Source organism: Ictalurus furcatus, chromosome 27 (assembly GCF_023375685.1).
Source record: "Ictalurus furcatus strain D&B chromosome 27, Billie_1.0, whole genome shotgun sequence".
Lineage (NCBI taxonomy): Eukaryota > Metazoa > Chordata > Actinopteri > Siluriformes > Ictaluridae > Ictalurus > Ictalurus furcatus.
This window is the reverse complement of record NC_071281.1, coordinates 3,985,001-3,997,163: the sequence shown is the minus strand read 5'-3', so window position 1 is coordinate 3,997,163 and position 12,163 is coordinate 3,985,001. Positions and strand designations below refer to the sequence as shown.

At 42.9% G+C, this 12,163-nt stretch overlaps 3 protein-coding genes across 3 annotated transcripts in view; 1 reads left to right on the top strand and 2 right to left on the bottom strand.

The window, feature by feature from the left end:
* Positions 1-377: 377 nt before the first annotated feature.
* On the bottom strand, positions 378-1,922 carry npb (neuropeptide B). The gene is made up of 2 exons (XM_053617360.1): positions 1,635-1,922; positions 378-1,152 (listed from the first exon to the last, which is right to left on the bottom strand). Exons 1-2 carry the CDS (start codon positions 1,920-1,922, stop codon positions 1,024-1,026), a joined length of 417 nt encoding a protein of 138 aa, XP_053473335.1. The 3' UTR covers positions 378-1,023.
* A 498-nt stretch (positions 1,923-2,420) lies between these two features.
* Positions 2,421-6,812, bottom strand: sgsh (N-sulfoglucosamine sulfohydrolase (sulfamidase)). Its single transcript, XM_053617353.1, has 7 exons — positions 6,673-6,812; positions 6,051-6,211; positions 5,840-5,945; positions 5,238-5,581; positions 4,869-4,950; positions 4,523-4,726; positions 2,421-3,958 (listed from the first exon to the last, which is right to left on the bottom strand). Exons 1-7 carry the CDS (start codon positions 6,770-6,772, stop codon positions 3,399-3,401), a joined length of 1,557 nt encoding a protein of 518 aa, XP_053473328.1. The 5' UTR covers positions 6,773-6,812; the 3' UTR covers positions 2,421-3,398.
* Positions 6,813-7,364: 552 nt separating this feature from the next.
* slc26a11 (solute carrier family 26 member 11) overlaps positions 7,365-12,163 on the top strand; it is a 12,446-nt gene continuing 7,647 nt past the window's right edge. The window contains exons 1-3 of the mRNA XM_053617185.1: positions 7,365-9,324; positions 9,959-10,362; positions 11,649-11,841. Of these exons, the coding sequence (XP_053473160.1) occupies positions 10,150-10,362; positions 11,649-11,841 (406 nt within the window). The 5' untranslated portion in view covers positions 7,365-9,324; positions 9,959-10,149. The remainder of the gene's footprint in view (positions 9,325-9,958; positions 10,363-11,648; positions 11,842-12,163) is intronic.

Here is a 12,163-nt window from a genome sequence, read left to right as displayed (position 1 = left end):
ATGTGTTTTTTACAACACACTTCAGTACACACACACACACACACACACACACACACAGTATGTGTTTATTAAGTTGTGCAGCAATAATCAGTTTAATTGTATTCTTGTTATTAGGGGGCCAAGCACCAAAGGTGAGTAGGCACCCTGTTGGAATTCTGTTTTCTTTTTTCTTTTTTTTACTTTGGACATCTCATGGTGCCGTTTTTGTTGAGAAATGAAGCTGTGAAGTGCTAGCCTGTGTGCCTTACATAATATCTTGTGTAAATAGTCGTCTTTGGTTCGAGACGTGAACGATCAGCAGACGATGTAGTAGGATTTATTTGTACAAATGATCTGTCCTTGCGCTTTCAAAGTAAAAAGTGTCCACGATGCCGACATTCTGCCATGACGTGTTTCATCCACACGTCTTTATTTCTTACATATCTTAATAATAATACAAACTACACCACACACACACACACACACACACACGAATCAAACGTCTGTCGAGTTTAATAAATAAAATAACATTCTCGAAATGGTTTATACACATTTACACACACATTTGGCTACAGAAGGGACGAACGGTGATACTGTTTCCATCTTTCTCTCTCGCTCACACACACACATACATATAAATACACACATACAGAACATTTGTGGAGATTTTTTGTTGTTGCTTTCGTAGATAAAGCGGTGGAAAATAAATAACATTCAAGGTCAGGGAGAGATCCTAAACAGACCGGAAAGTACCGTACTAAATAGAACGCCAAAACAGATTTCGGTGTCTGAATGATGCTGTTGTGTATTAATTAATTAATTAATTAATTAATCAATCAGATGTTTGGAATGCCAGGAACAGGGTCTTTAGGAGACAGGTTCCCCAACCTTGGTCCTGGAGAAGCCTCCTGTCCTGACTGTGTGTGTGTGTGTGTGTGTGTGTGTGTGTGTGTGTTAGAGCAGGGGGGGAAACAAAAAAACACTAAACAGAGGCGATCAGGGGGTTCTCCAGGACCAAGGTTGGGTTCCGTGCTCACGCGCCGCTCACGCCACCAAGCAGTCGAGCGAGTCGAGCGCGAGCAGGACCTCCGCCCTGCACCGGAACGTGTTCCAGCCGTCCTGCATCGGCTCACAGCTCTGCAGGTTCGGAGAAACGTCCTTGATGCAGATGGCCTGGGGGTGGGGAAAAAAAAAAAAATCATAAATAAACAGGAACCGGAAATGCAAATTAGATGCATTTATTTTCTTACTTATAATATTTACTTAATTGACTAGAAAACAATCCGTTAAGGAAAATCTAGTATATATTACGTAGGACTTATATGAAGTCTTTAATAAGAATGCGCGCGCAGGTCTTTTGTTTATTTATTGTTTATTTATATATAGACTATTTGGAAGGTTTTTACATTAGGCATGTAGCAGAGAACTAGACACGAATATCAGACCTGAGATTTGATCCAAGAACATTTTTTTCTAGATGTTAAACGAAGCTGAATTATTCGGCGCGCGTTCGTTTTGCGCACGACGCGCACGGCGCGTCGTGCGCAAAACGAACGCGCGCCGAATAATCCAGCTTCACAAGATGCACGCGGAACAAGATGCACGCTCTTTAGAAAAGTGAACTGAGGATTATTATTCACGCGATCGTTATTTACCATGTTTTTGAGGACAGGCGTGTGTCGCGCGCCCAGCTCGGGCGCCACGCTGTTTCCGGTGGCGTCTCCGGCGTCCAGCGCGGACTCGGCGTCGGACCTGCGGACGTACGGCGACCTGCGCATGCCGGACAGCAAACCCGAGGCTCTGCCCACGGAGTAGTAGCTCGGCCCGGTGGCCTGCTTGTACCACGCGTCTGCGGGACAGCACGAGAGGAGCACGGCTACAGCCGCGAGCATCACGACGGACCTCTCCGGCGCGCACCTCATCATCATCATCATCATCCTCATCTGTTTCAGCGGGTTGGTAAGTGCAGGGTTTATTTATTTATTTATTTTATTTTTTAAAACCTCGTTCTGAGCGTCGCTGGAGTTGTTAGTACTGGACGCGTCTGTGCGGCTTTATATACAGACCCGGAGCGCGTAAAGGCGCGCGCTCGCTCGTGCTCACTAGACGTGAAGGTGGGTCATGTTTCCGGTAAAAGGAGAAGGGGGGAAAAAAAAAAAAAAAACCCAACAACGTCCAATCAGCGTGGGAGTGTTTCAGCGTCAAGCCTCTTCAAAGGTGCGTAAATTTATGTGACTTATGACGTGAGATGTTTTTTTTTTGTCATGAAAGAAAACAAACACACACGGGGTTCTACAATACATCTAGTGTACTCAAAGGGTTCTTCTTTCAAGTATCGTCTCAACAAGGTTCTTGGAGATCAGACCACCTGAGGAACCTTCTACACTTTGGTTGTTCTCTCGAGCGTGTGTGAAAAGCGCTGTTACAGAATGACACACTCATCAGCACCTGAACTTTATTTACAAAATAAATAAACAAACAAACATTTCTTCTTCTTGCTATCTATCTGTTATTAGCTTTGTACTCAAAGCGTCAGAATTCTCACTTCAACGTCTTTACCGAGTGTTAAAGAGTAAGAGCAAAGTGTTATTGCGTCATGAAATGTAAAGAACCAATCAGATTCCCACATCCAAACAAAGCCAAGCTAGCCAAACGGTTTGCCTGCCAGGGAAAGGGGGTGGGGCGTATATGTTCAGAGACGTTTCTAATTTAAAAAACAAACAGGATTTTTTTTTAAACTGTAGAATCACAAAACTATTTTTTTTTTAAACTACTTTCAGCGAGTTTTATCTTCAGAGAAACTCAATCTGTTTAGCAATCTGAGCTGTTTTGAGGTCATCCAGCACGAGAAATAAGTGACATGTAGAGCAGTTTAGCTGCAGCGTTGTTGTTAGCGACATTCTGATTTAACACCCACGACGGAAGGATTCCTGTACATCTTACTTGAACCCCGACGGCAACGAACAGCCTGTTAACCCTCCAAAATAATCTAAATCTCGTTAAGCGCTGGATTAAGCGCTGACTGGTTGCGGTGCGGAGGCGTGTCCGTTTGCGTAAACGTTAAGATGATTTGGACAAGGATTTCAGTGTAATATTAGCACAAACACATTTCCTGCAGTAAAACATGGGAGTCCTGCTAGTTTATTTCACTCCCAAGTCTCTAAGACACCGCCCCCTAGTGGACATGAGCATACAGTACAGTACAGTACACACACTTAGAGAAGGAGAAGTCAGGCTTTTTAACAGAAAATAGTCTTTCGTGTTTATTTTTGGCTTCTGTGTATGATTTCATGCCGTTTGAAGGCATCCCCATGTTACAGAATCGGTGTACACTTCTTGTCCTTGCAACGTTCAATTCACTACGATTTGCATAAAACGTGAAAGGCTGCGAGTTGAAACTCGTTAAGGCGACGGTCCCTTCACAGCTCGTTGTACAGCGGCCTGCACTTGGGCTCCATCTTGTCCTCGAGCACGGCGTCCGGAGCGCAGACCCACGGATCCTCCGTCTCCCACTGCCACTTCACCAGCTGCTCCCTCAGGAGCTCCAACACGGCTTTGTGACGGGGATCCGAGGCCAGGTTGTTCTGCTCGGCCGGGTCCGAGCACGTGTCGAACAGCTCCCAGCGCTCCCTGTAGTAATACTGCTTCAGGGTCTTGAACCAGCGGGTGGGCGTGCCCGCCTGCGTCCTCTGCAGCAGGTCCTGGAAGGTGGGCGAGACGTACAGGTCCTGGTCGATGGGGAAGGGTGAGCGGTAGTCGAGGTTGTGCAGCAGGACGAAGCAGCCGCGCCTCACCGAGCGCATCGGGTAATACATGGTGGCCTCGTGCAGACTCTGGCTGCTGTAGGCTGTGTCCCAAATCGGCTCCGAGGACAGCGCAGGGAGCAGGGAGCGACCCGTCAGGTGGACCACAGACCCTCTGCTCAGGCTGTAGGGAGGATACGGCACCGAGAACCAGTCCAGCAAAGTGGGAGTGATGTCTGAGAGGAGATGAAGACATTTTACTTCCAGCACGTGAATAAAGACGTGTTCACAGGAATTCTGATTATCCACTTCTTTTGACTTGAGTTTTTATCAAGTCGTTAGTCAGATTATAATCATCTGATTATTATCACAGCAGATTATTAGCATCAGATGATCAGATTTATTATAATTATCATATGATAATATAATCATCAGATTATTATTATCAGATTATAATCAGATTATTATTGTTCTATTATCATCAGCAGATTATTATTAGATTATCAGATTATCGTCAAATTATTATTTATCAGATTATTATTAGATTAACATCATCAGATAATCAGATTATTATTGAGATTCAGATTACGATTAGGTTATGATCATCTGATGTGTATATGGCGCCATCCTGTGGTCATACACTGTAATGCAGGAACACGTCACTGTTTATGTGTTAACTCTTATTAAAGGAAAACTTTTTGATGATCAGTGCTGCAGTCAGATTTTTGGACATAATCATGACACTGCGCGTGTGTGTGTGTGTGTGTGTGTGTGTGTGTGTGTGTGTGTGCCTGTCTCACCCAGCAGGCTGACGTAGGCGTCACTCATCTGTCCCCAGCGCTCTCGGTGTTCAGGTGAGGAGATGATCATGGGTTCGGCCACGCCCGAGTGGTACAGGTTGGTTCGTCCGTTAGGAAACGGGATTCCGTTATCGGAGCTGTACATCACCAGCGTGTCGTTCTCAAACCCAGCGTCCCTCAACTCCTGCAGGACCAAACCGATACCTGCTTTTGGATAAAACAAATAATAAAAAAAAACACTACTTAATTAGAAAAAGAATAAAAGCATATCAAACTAATATTTACAGCTTAAATATTATTCTAAATATATGATATTAGATCTAACGAGGAAGCGTGAAACACTCGCCCTGGTCCAGTCTGCTGACGGTGGTGTACTGAGCGGCGAGATCAGCTCGAGCAGCCGGAGTGTCCGGGACGAAATACGGCACCTGAGAGCGAAACAAAGGAACAAACAAACAAACACCGAACGAATAAATAAATAAATAAATACATAATCAAAATCAGTGTATCCAGCAATTGTTTTAATTAAAAAGTAAAAAAAGACCTTTTATAATTGCTTCAATGTGGAAAATTTAGCACTGATTTTAGGCACAAAAAAAAAAATCAAAGAAATCAAAACCGAACTACAACTCTGAGGAGCAGCGTCCCGTCATCTCGATGCCGAATTGGGAAAGATTTCACACGTTCTGATCCGAGAGCCCCGCCCGGGCCTCACCTTGACCTGCTCGGGCGTGTAGTACTGCGGCTTCCAGTCGGGAATTCTCCCCATGCCGCTCTCTCCGTTCCCGAACTTCTCACAGAACGAGCCGTACTGAGGCTGCGAGTGGCCACAGCGGTGCGGGTCGTGAAACGCCACGTACAGGAAGAACGGCCGAGTCTCTCCTCCGCTTCTCTTCTTCTTCTTGTCCTCCTCTTTGTGCTCCTGCAGAAACTTCCGGACCAGCAGCTTGATGCGGGTGATGTTGCGTCCCACCTGCAGCACCGAGCCGTTCTCCTCCGTGTAGGCGAAGTCGAAGGGGTACACGGAACTCGGCCCCACGTGCTTCTTCCCGATGATGCCTCAACAACAACAACAGACAATTTATCTCCAAACCTATTTATTTGTTATTAAGAAATATATCAAATACGTTTATAAAAAAAAAAAAAAAAAAGAGTAAATTTGAGATTTACACGCTCCACGTGTTTGGTAAACGCTTAACGTCATCGATTCAGTTCAGAAGTTTGTGAGGAACTCAGCTACTTGTGTGAGAAAGTCCTGCCGCCGTAGCTGTGTGTGGACGTGAGTGAGGTGACACGTGGCGTGTCGCGTTTTCTCACCGGTGCGCACGTCGGACTGGTTCAGTAACAGCGGGAGGCTCCGCACGCCGTCAAACGAGTTAAAGTGGTGCACGCCCTGATGGAGCCCGTACATCCCGTTCTGGTGCTGAGGAGAATACAAAAACCACGAGGGGGGTCAAATCTACATTCGCACAAGCCGTCCGTCCGTCCACCCGTCTGTCAGCGTATCGATGAGTGACCGTGTTCGTACCTGCGGTAATCCGGTCAGGATGGCGGAGCGACTGGGCGAGCAGCTGCTGACGGACGCGAAGGCGTTTCGGAAGACGACGCCGCGCCGAGCCAGAGCTCTCAGGTGAGGAGTCCGGACCACCGTGTTGTTGTAGACTTCCGTCTCGAACCCGGCGTCGTCGGCTGCAGGACGAACAAACACAATAACGCCACCCTTCGCACCTCAAGATTCAAATATTATGCAGAAGCAGGCGGGCATAGTTTGCAGGGACACGTATTAAAGTATTAACGTCTTAAACAGCTTCACAGTCGTAAATACGGATAAGATGCGTCTAATTTCGGTTATTAATGCGTACTCGATACTTTATTGGACATTATTACAACTAATACTGCAAGTGTTTTCGCCTAACAGACCTTCAGTTACGTAGTGATATGTAGTGGATTTCATGCATAAAGACAATAACAAATAATAACAAGATCTTAATGAAAGCCTTACAGTAAAGGGTTAACCCTTTCATTACTAGAGCTCTCTGAAGCAAACTGTAGCCTATTCATGACACTAAATCAAAACCTGATTATAAACATGTCATTAACACTCATTAGAGACTTGTTTATGATAGTTTCGAGCAGGTAAGAAGTGTTACCGATGATGAGGAGGACGTTTCTCCCACACTCTCCCGCACCACACAGCAGGAACACCCACACCACAGCCCCCAGCTGTACACACACGTTCATTCCCGCCATTTTAAAAAGAAACGTCTGCGTGGAAGAGTTTTAAATGGCGTCTCCTGACTCTCCGTGAAGCTCCACAAGTTTTCTGACTTCCCTTAACGACATCCTTTCATTTTCAGAGGTTGCGAAACGTGCACGAACTCCAGCCGACAAGCTGCAAACTTCACGCATAAACACAGCCACTTCCGCCTCCGTGTGTCACGTGACACGGATCACATGACCGCCAGGGTTGCCATTTTGAACAGAGCTCCACCTTCGGGGGTTTGTTTGGTTTTTTTTCTGTTTGTTTGTTTGAGGTGAAGGAATTGTTATCTTGCATTGTTTCATATTATAATTCCAATCAAAGTCTTGAGATAAATCAGCAAATCTGTTCGAGTTCGGCTGGGTTTATAGATTTTAATTTTATATATATATATATATATATATATATATATATATATATATATATATATATATTTGACATGTATAGTAATATTTATATTTGCAGTATTTAAAGTTGTTTATTAAATCCGAAATCTTCACTTCTTGCTTTAACAGTGTTTGTGTCACAGTGATGTTTCTGTTTTTCATAATGCTTTATTTTATCGTAAATAAAACGTCCACCCCATTCGATTAATTGGTTGCTTACTGGTTAGATTTATCCGGTTTATCTGAGAATTTAATAAATCGCTCACCATAATGAGCTCCAATTTTTATGTATAAGTTTTCTTTGCAAGAGTGTCACATGTCACTTGTAAATCCATCTATACAGGCAAAATCTATCTATCTATCTATCTATCTATTGCTAATTCAGCTACATTTATATTATGTTTAGTGTGATTGGGTTTGACATTCATTCAGCAGAGTTACAGTTCTTTTAGAGAGAGAGAATGATTAACGTTTTCCCCCCCCAATCCTATAAACACTGACCAAATCCTCTAGTAGCAACTGCTTGTTTTCCTTAAATTTGTACAACAATGTGAGATAATAAGTCAGAATTATATAATAAGTCAAAGGTTTGAGGTAACAAGTCTGAATATGAGATAATAAGACAGAATTTGTGATAATAATACAGAATTTGAGATAATAAGTCAGAATGTGGGATAATAAGACAGAATTTGAGATAATAAGGCAGAATTTGTGTTAAGACAGAATTTGAGATAATAAGACAGAATGTGGGATAATAAGACAGAATTTGGGATAATAAGACAGAATTTGTGATAATAAGACAGAATGTGGGATAATAAGCGAGAATTTGAGATAATAAGACAGAATGTGGGATAATAAGACAGAATTTGAGATGATAAGACAGAATGTGAGATACTAAGACAGAATGTGGGATAATAAGACAGAATTTGATATAATAAGACAGAATTTAAGATAATAAGACAGAATGTGGGATAATAATTCCGAAAGTGAGATAATAAGTCAGAATTATATAATAAGTCAAAGGTTTGAGGTAACAAGTCTGAATATGAGATAATAAGACAGAATGTGAGATACTAAGACAGAATTTGATATAATAAGACAGAATTTAAGATAATAAGACAGAATGTGGGATAATAAGACAGAATTCGAGATAATAAGACAGAATTTGAGATAATAAGACAGAATGTGGGATAATAAGTCAGAATTATATAATAAGTCAAAGGTTTGAGGTAACAAGTCTGAATATGAGATAATAAGACAGAATTTGAGATAATAAGACAGAATGTGGGATAATAAGACAGAATTTGAGATACTAAGACAGAATGTGGGATACTAAGACAGAATGTGGGATAATAAGACAGAATTTGAGATAATAAGACAGAATTTGAGATAATAAGACAGAATGTGGGATAATAAGACAGAATTTGAGATACTAAGACAGAATGTGGGATACTAAGACAGAATGTGGGATAATAAGACAGAATTTGAGATAATAAGACAGAATTTGAGATAATAAGACAGAATGTGGGATAATAATTCCGAAAGTGAGATAATAAGTCTGAATGTTTATAATAAGTCAAAAGTGTGAGGTAACAAGTCAGAATGGAACAAAGTAAAAAAAAAAAAGAAAGAGAAAGAATAAGTAAAAATTCTCAGATAAATCAGAATGAGATAATAAATGAAACGTTTGAGGTAATAAGTCCTAATACAATAAGTAAAAAATGCAAGGTTTGTGAAGTGCAATAACAAGTCACAAATGAATACACCAGAATTTTGATATATTAAATTTTGCTTATAATACGTTAGAATGTTCCGACAAGTCAACATGTGAGATAAGGAAAAAAATCGAGACAAGGGAAAAATTGAATCGACCGATTCTTCCAGAAATAAATTAAAACATGTTACGCAGGTTGATTTCTACCTGGTGGAAAATACAGTAGGCTTCAATAACGTCATGACTTCATAGCACTATAAACTTCTTGAACTCTTGAATCTTGTAAGACGTGGGTTAAGGAAGATGAAAAAAACACAACAAACATTTGGTGGAGTTTGATCCACTCTGGCAACCCGAGGCGCGGGCGAGAGAGGATGTTTGGGTTCTCGCGCTGTCACAAGCACAAAACCGCAGATTACAGACAGTGAAATCTCACCCTCAGGTAAAAACTGAAACAAAACTATATTCATGTAGCATTTTTTTTAAATGACAAAAGAAGTTCTGCTTCAGTGTTGAGTCAGTGTGAGGGGTTTCTTCCTCGGTTTCTGCTTTCATGTCTTTCAAGTTAGCCGCGTATGCTAATTATATGATCATTTTCTTTGATCTGTAGTGCACTGTGTAGGGAGCAGAGGGGATTTGAGCTGTTTATCTGTACAGTGGAAATAATTTCTCTGGGGGAATGTGTGTGTGTGTGTGAGAGAGAGTGAGTGTGTGTGTGTGTGTGTGTGTGTGTGTGTGTGAGAGAGAGAGAGAAAGTCGTATGTCATATGATCAGAGTCAAAAGACATGATCATAAACAGCTCTGATTTAAAAAATAAAACGCTTTAAAGTCATCATTAGCTGTATAAATACACACCGATAATCAGTTACACGATACATCGCAATACAGCTACATTACTATCCCAGGTAGATCGATATATCGTCAGTAAAAGTGATAAAAGTGTTTTTATTCATTTATTATGGGTTATTCACGTGCGTCTTCACGTGAAGAGGTGTCAGTTTCCACCAAAATCGCCGACTGTAACTTTACTCTCTTCAATACGCTGCCGTTTTGTGTTGTTTTTGTTTTCCCCTAGCTGACGTGGCATGAGGACGAATCAAATTTCAAGCACAAGTTGAAGCATGACTCTGCGCACGTGTTTCCAGACTGAGACAGGTTTGGCAGTGTGATCTCTTGCAGCAGGTAGTCCAACAGCATTCTGGGTAATGTAGAAAGGAGTTTATTCATGAATCAGAGCGACTTGTACTCCGGAAGATTGAGCGGAACATGGCGGCGGAGCGGTTCTCTGTGTCTGTGCGACGCGGCTTGGAGGGATGTTGCTCCATGGCCACGCTGCGCTCCCGTCTTCCCGTCCTCACGTGGCTGCCGGCGTACAGCCTGACGTGGCTGAAGATGGACGTGCTGGCGGGACTCACCGTGGGGCTGACCGTCATCCCTCAGTCCCTGGCCTACGCCGAGGTGGCCGGCTTACCTGTGCAGGTAATAACTACAGCGTTACACGCGTAATCACACTAACGACGCGGACTCCATCAGCCGAGCGCGAACGTTCGGGACCAAGAGGAGAATGCGACGTTGTGACGTTTCATTTGTTAGAACCGAAAAAAACAATTCAAAAGTTTAAAAATCTCAAATTTGCTTTTTTCTACTGACGCTCAGCCGAAACCAGTGGATACTACACGTCTAATACGACGTGGTTTTTTTTTTAAACATCACAATTAAATCACAAGGAGGGGTGATTTAATTTAGAATCTACTTCCTGTTTCTGTTTCCTGTCACACTGCTCATGAGCTGCTGTTGCGCTTTGCTGAATCAGAATGAGGAACTTGTGATTTGCATCACGTTGTGGTGGGGTCACGCCCTCCCACTTTCCCTGGCGTCCCCATTTTCCCCAGCGTCCTCATTATCCCTATCTTCCCCATTGTCCCCAGCATCCCTACCCAACATAAAGGGGGATATGAGGGATCCCCTTCTTCCCCATCATCCCCAGCATCCCCATTATCCACAGTGTCCCCATCATCCCCAGCATCCCCATTATCCACAGCATCCCCATCGTCCCCATCATCCCCATTATCCACAGTGTCCCCATCATCCCCAGCGTCCCCATCATCCCCATTATCCCCAGTGTCCCCATCATCCCCAGCGTCCCCATCATCCCCATCGTCCCCATCATCCCCATTATCCACAGTGTCCCCATCATCCCCAGCGTCCCCATCATCCCCATCTTCCCCATGATTGCCATCGTCCCAAGCATCTCCATTGTCTCCATCGTCCCCATCATCCCCATTATCCACAGTGTCCCCATCATCCCCATCGTCCCCATCATCCCCATTATCCACAGTGTCCCCATCATCCCCATCGTCCCCATCATCCCCATTATCCACAGTGTCCCCATCATCCCCAGCGTCCCCATCATCCCCATTATCCCCATCTTCCCCATGATTGCCATCGTCCCAAGCATCTCCATTGTCTCCATCGTCCCCATCATCCCCATTATCCACAGTGTCCCCATCATCCCCAGCGTCCCCATCATCCCCAATCGTGCCCCTCATCCCCAGTGTCCCCAGCATACGTTGTGGCTGTAACGGGTGTAATAAAAAGCACAGTGTTATAGTGAATTTCCTGCAGTTTTGAACATTGTACAACATCAGTATAAGTTCATTTTTAATATATTTTGTATTATTTAAAAAAATATTTGAAGTTTTATTTACAATGTTTATCTTATATTTTAAAATTTAATTTTTGTTTCTCTCTCTCTGTGTGTGCAGTATGGTCTATACTCCTCCTTCATGGGCGGTTTTGTTTATTGTTTGTTCGGGACGTCTAAGGACATCACCCTGGGCCCGACGGCCATCATGTCTCTGCTGTGTTTCTTGTACGTCAGAGGGGATCCGGTGTACGCCGTGGTGCTGACGCTGCTGTGTGGAATCCTCCAGCTCGCCATGGCTCTACTCCGACTTGGTAAATAAAAATTTTTTAAAAAAGTCTTAGATTTGATTTAGTTAAACATAACTTTATGAATCATCGTCACATGGAAGCGCGCACATTGTAAAGAATTAAACCTGCAACAAGCATTAAAAAAAATAAAAATAAACAAATAACCACATGATAAACCTGTTCAAGCGATCACATTATTTGTAATTCATTTATTAAACCTTTCACTGTGTATGTTTATGTTTACTTATTTGATTAAATGTAGTATTAATGAAGGAATCAGGTAATATTTTGTCTTTACTTCTTGTTCTTTATCGTGGACGTGATAACTTTTTGACAGTAAAACAGA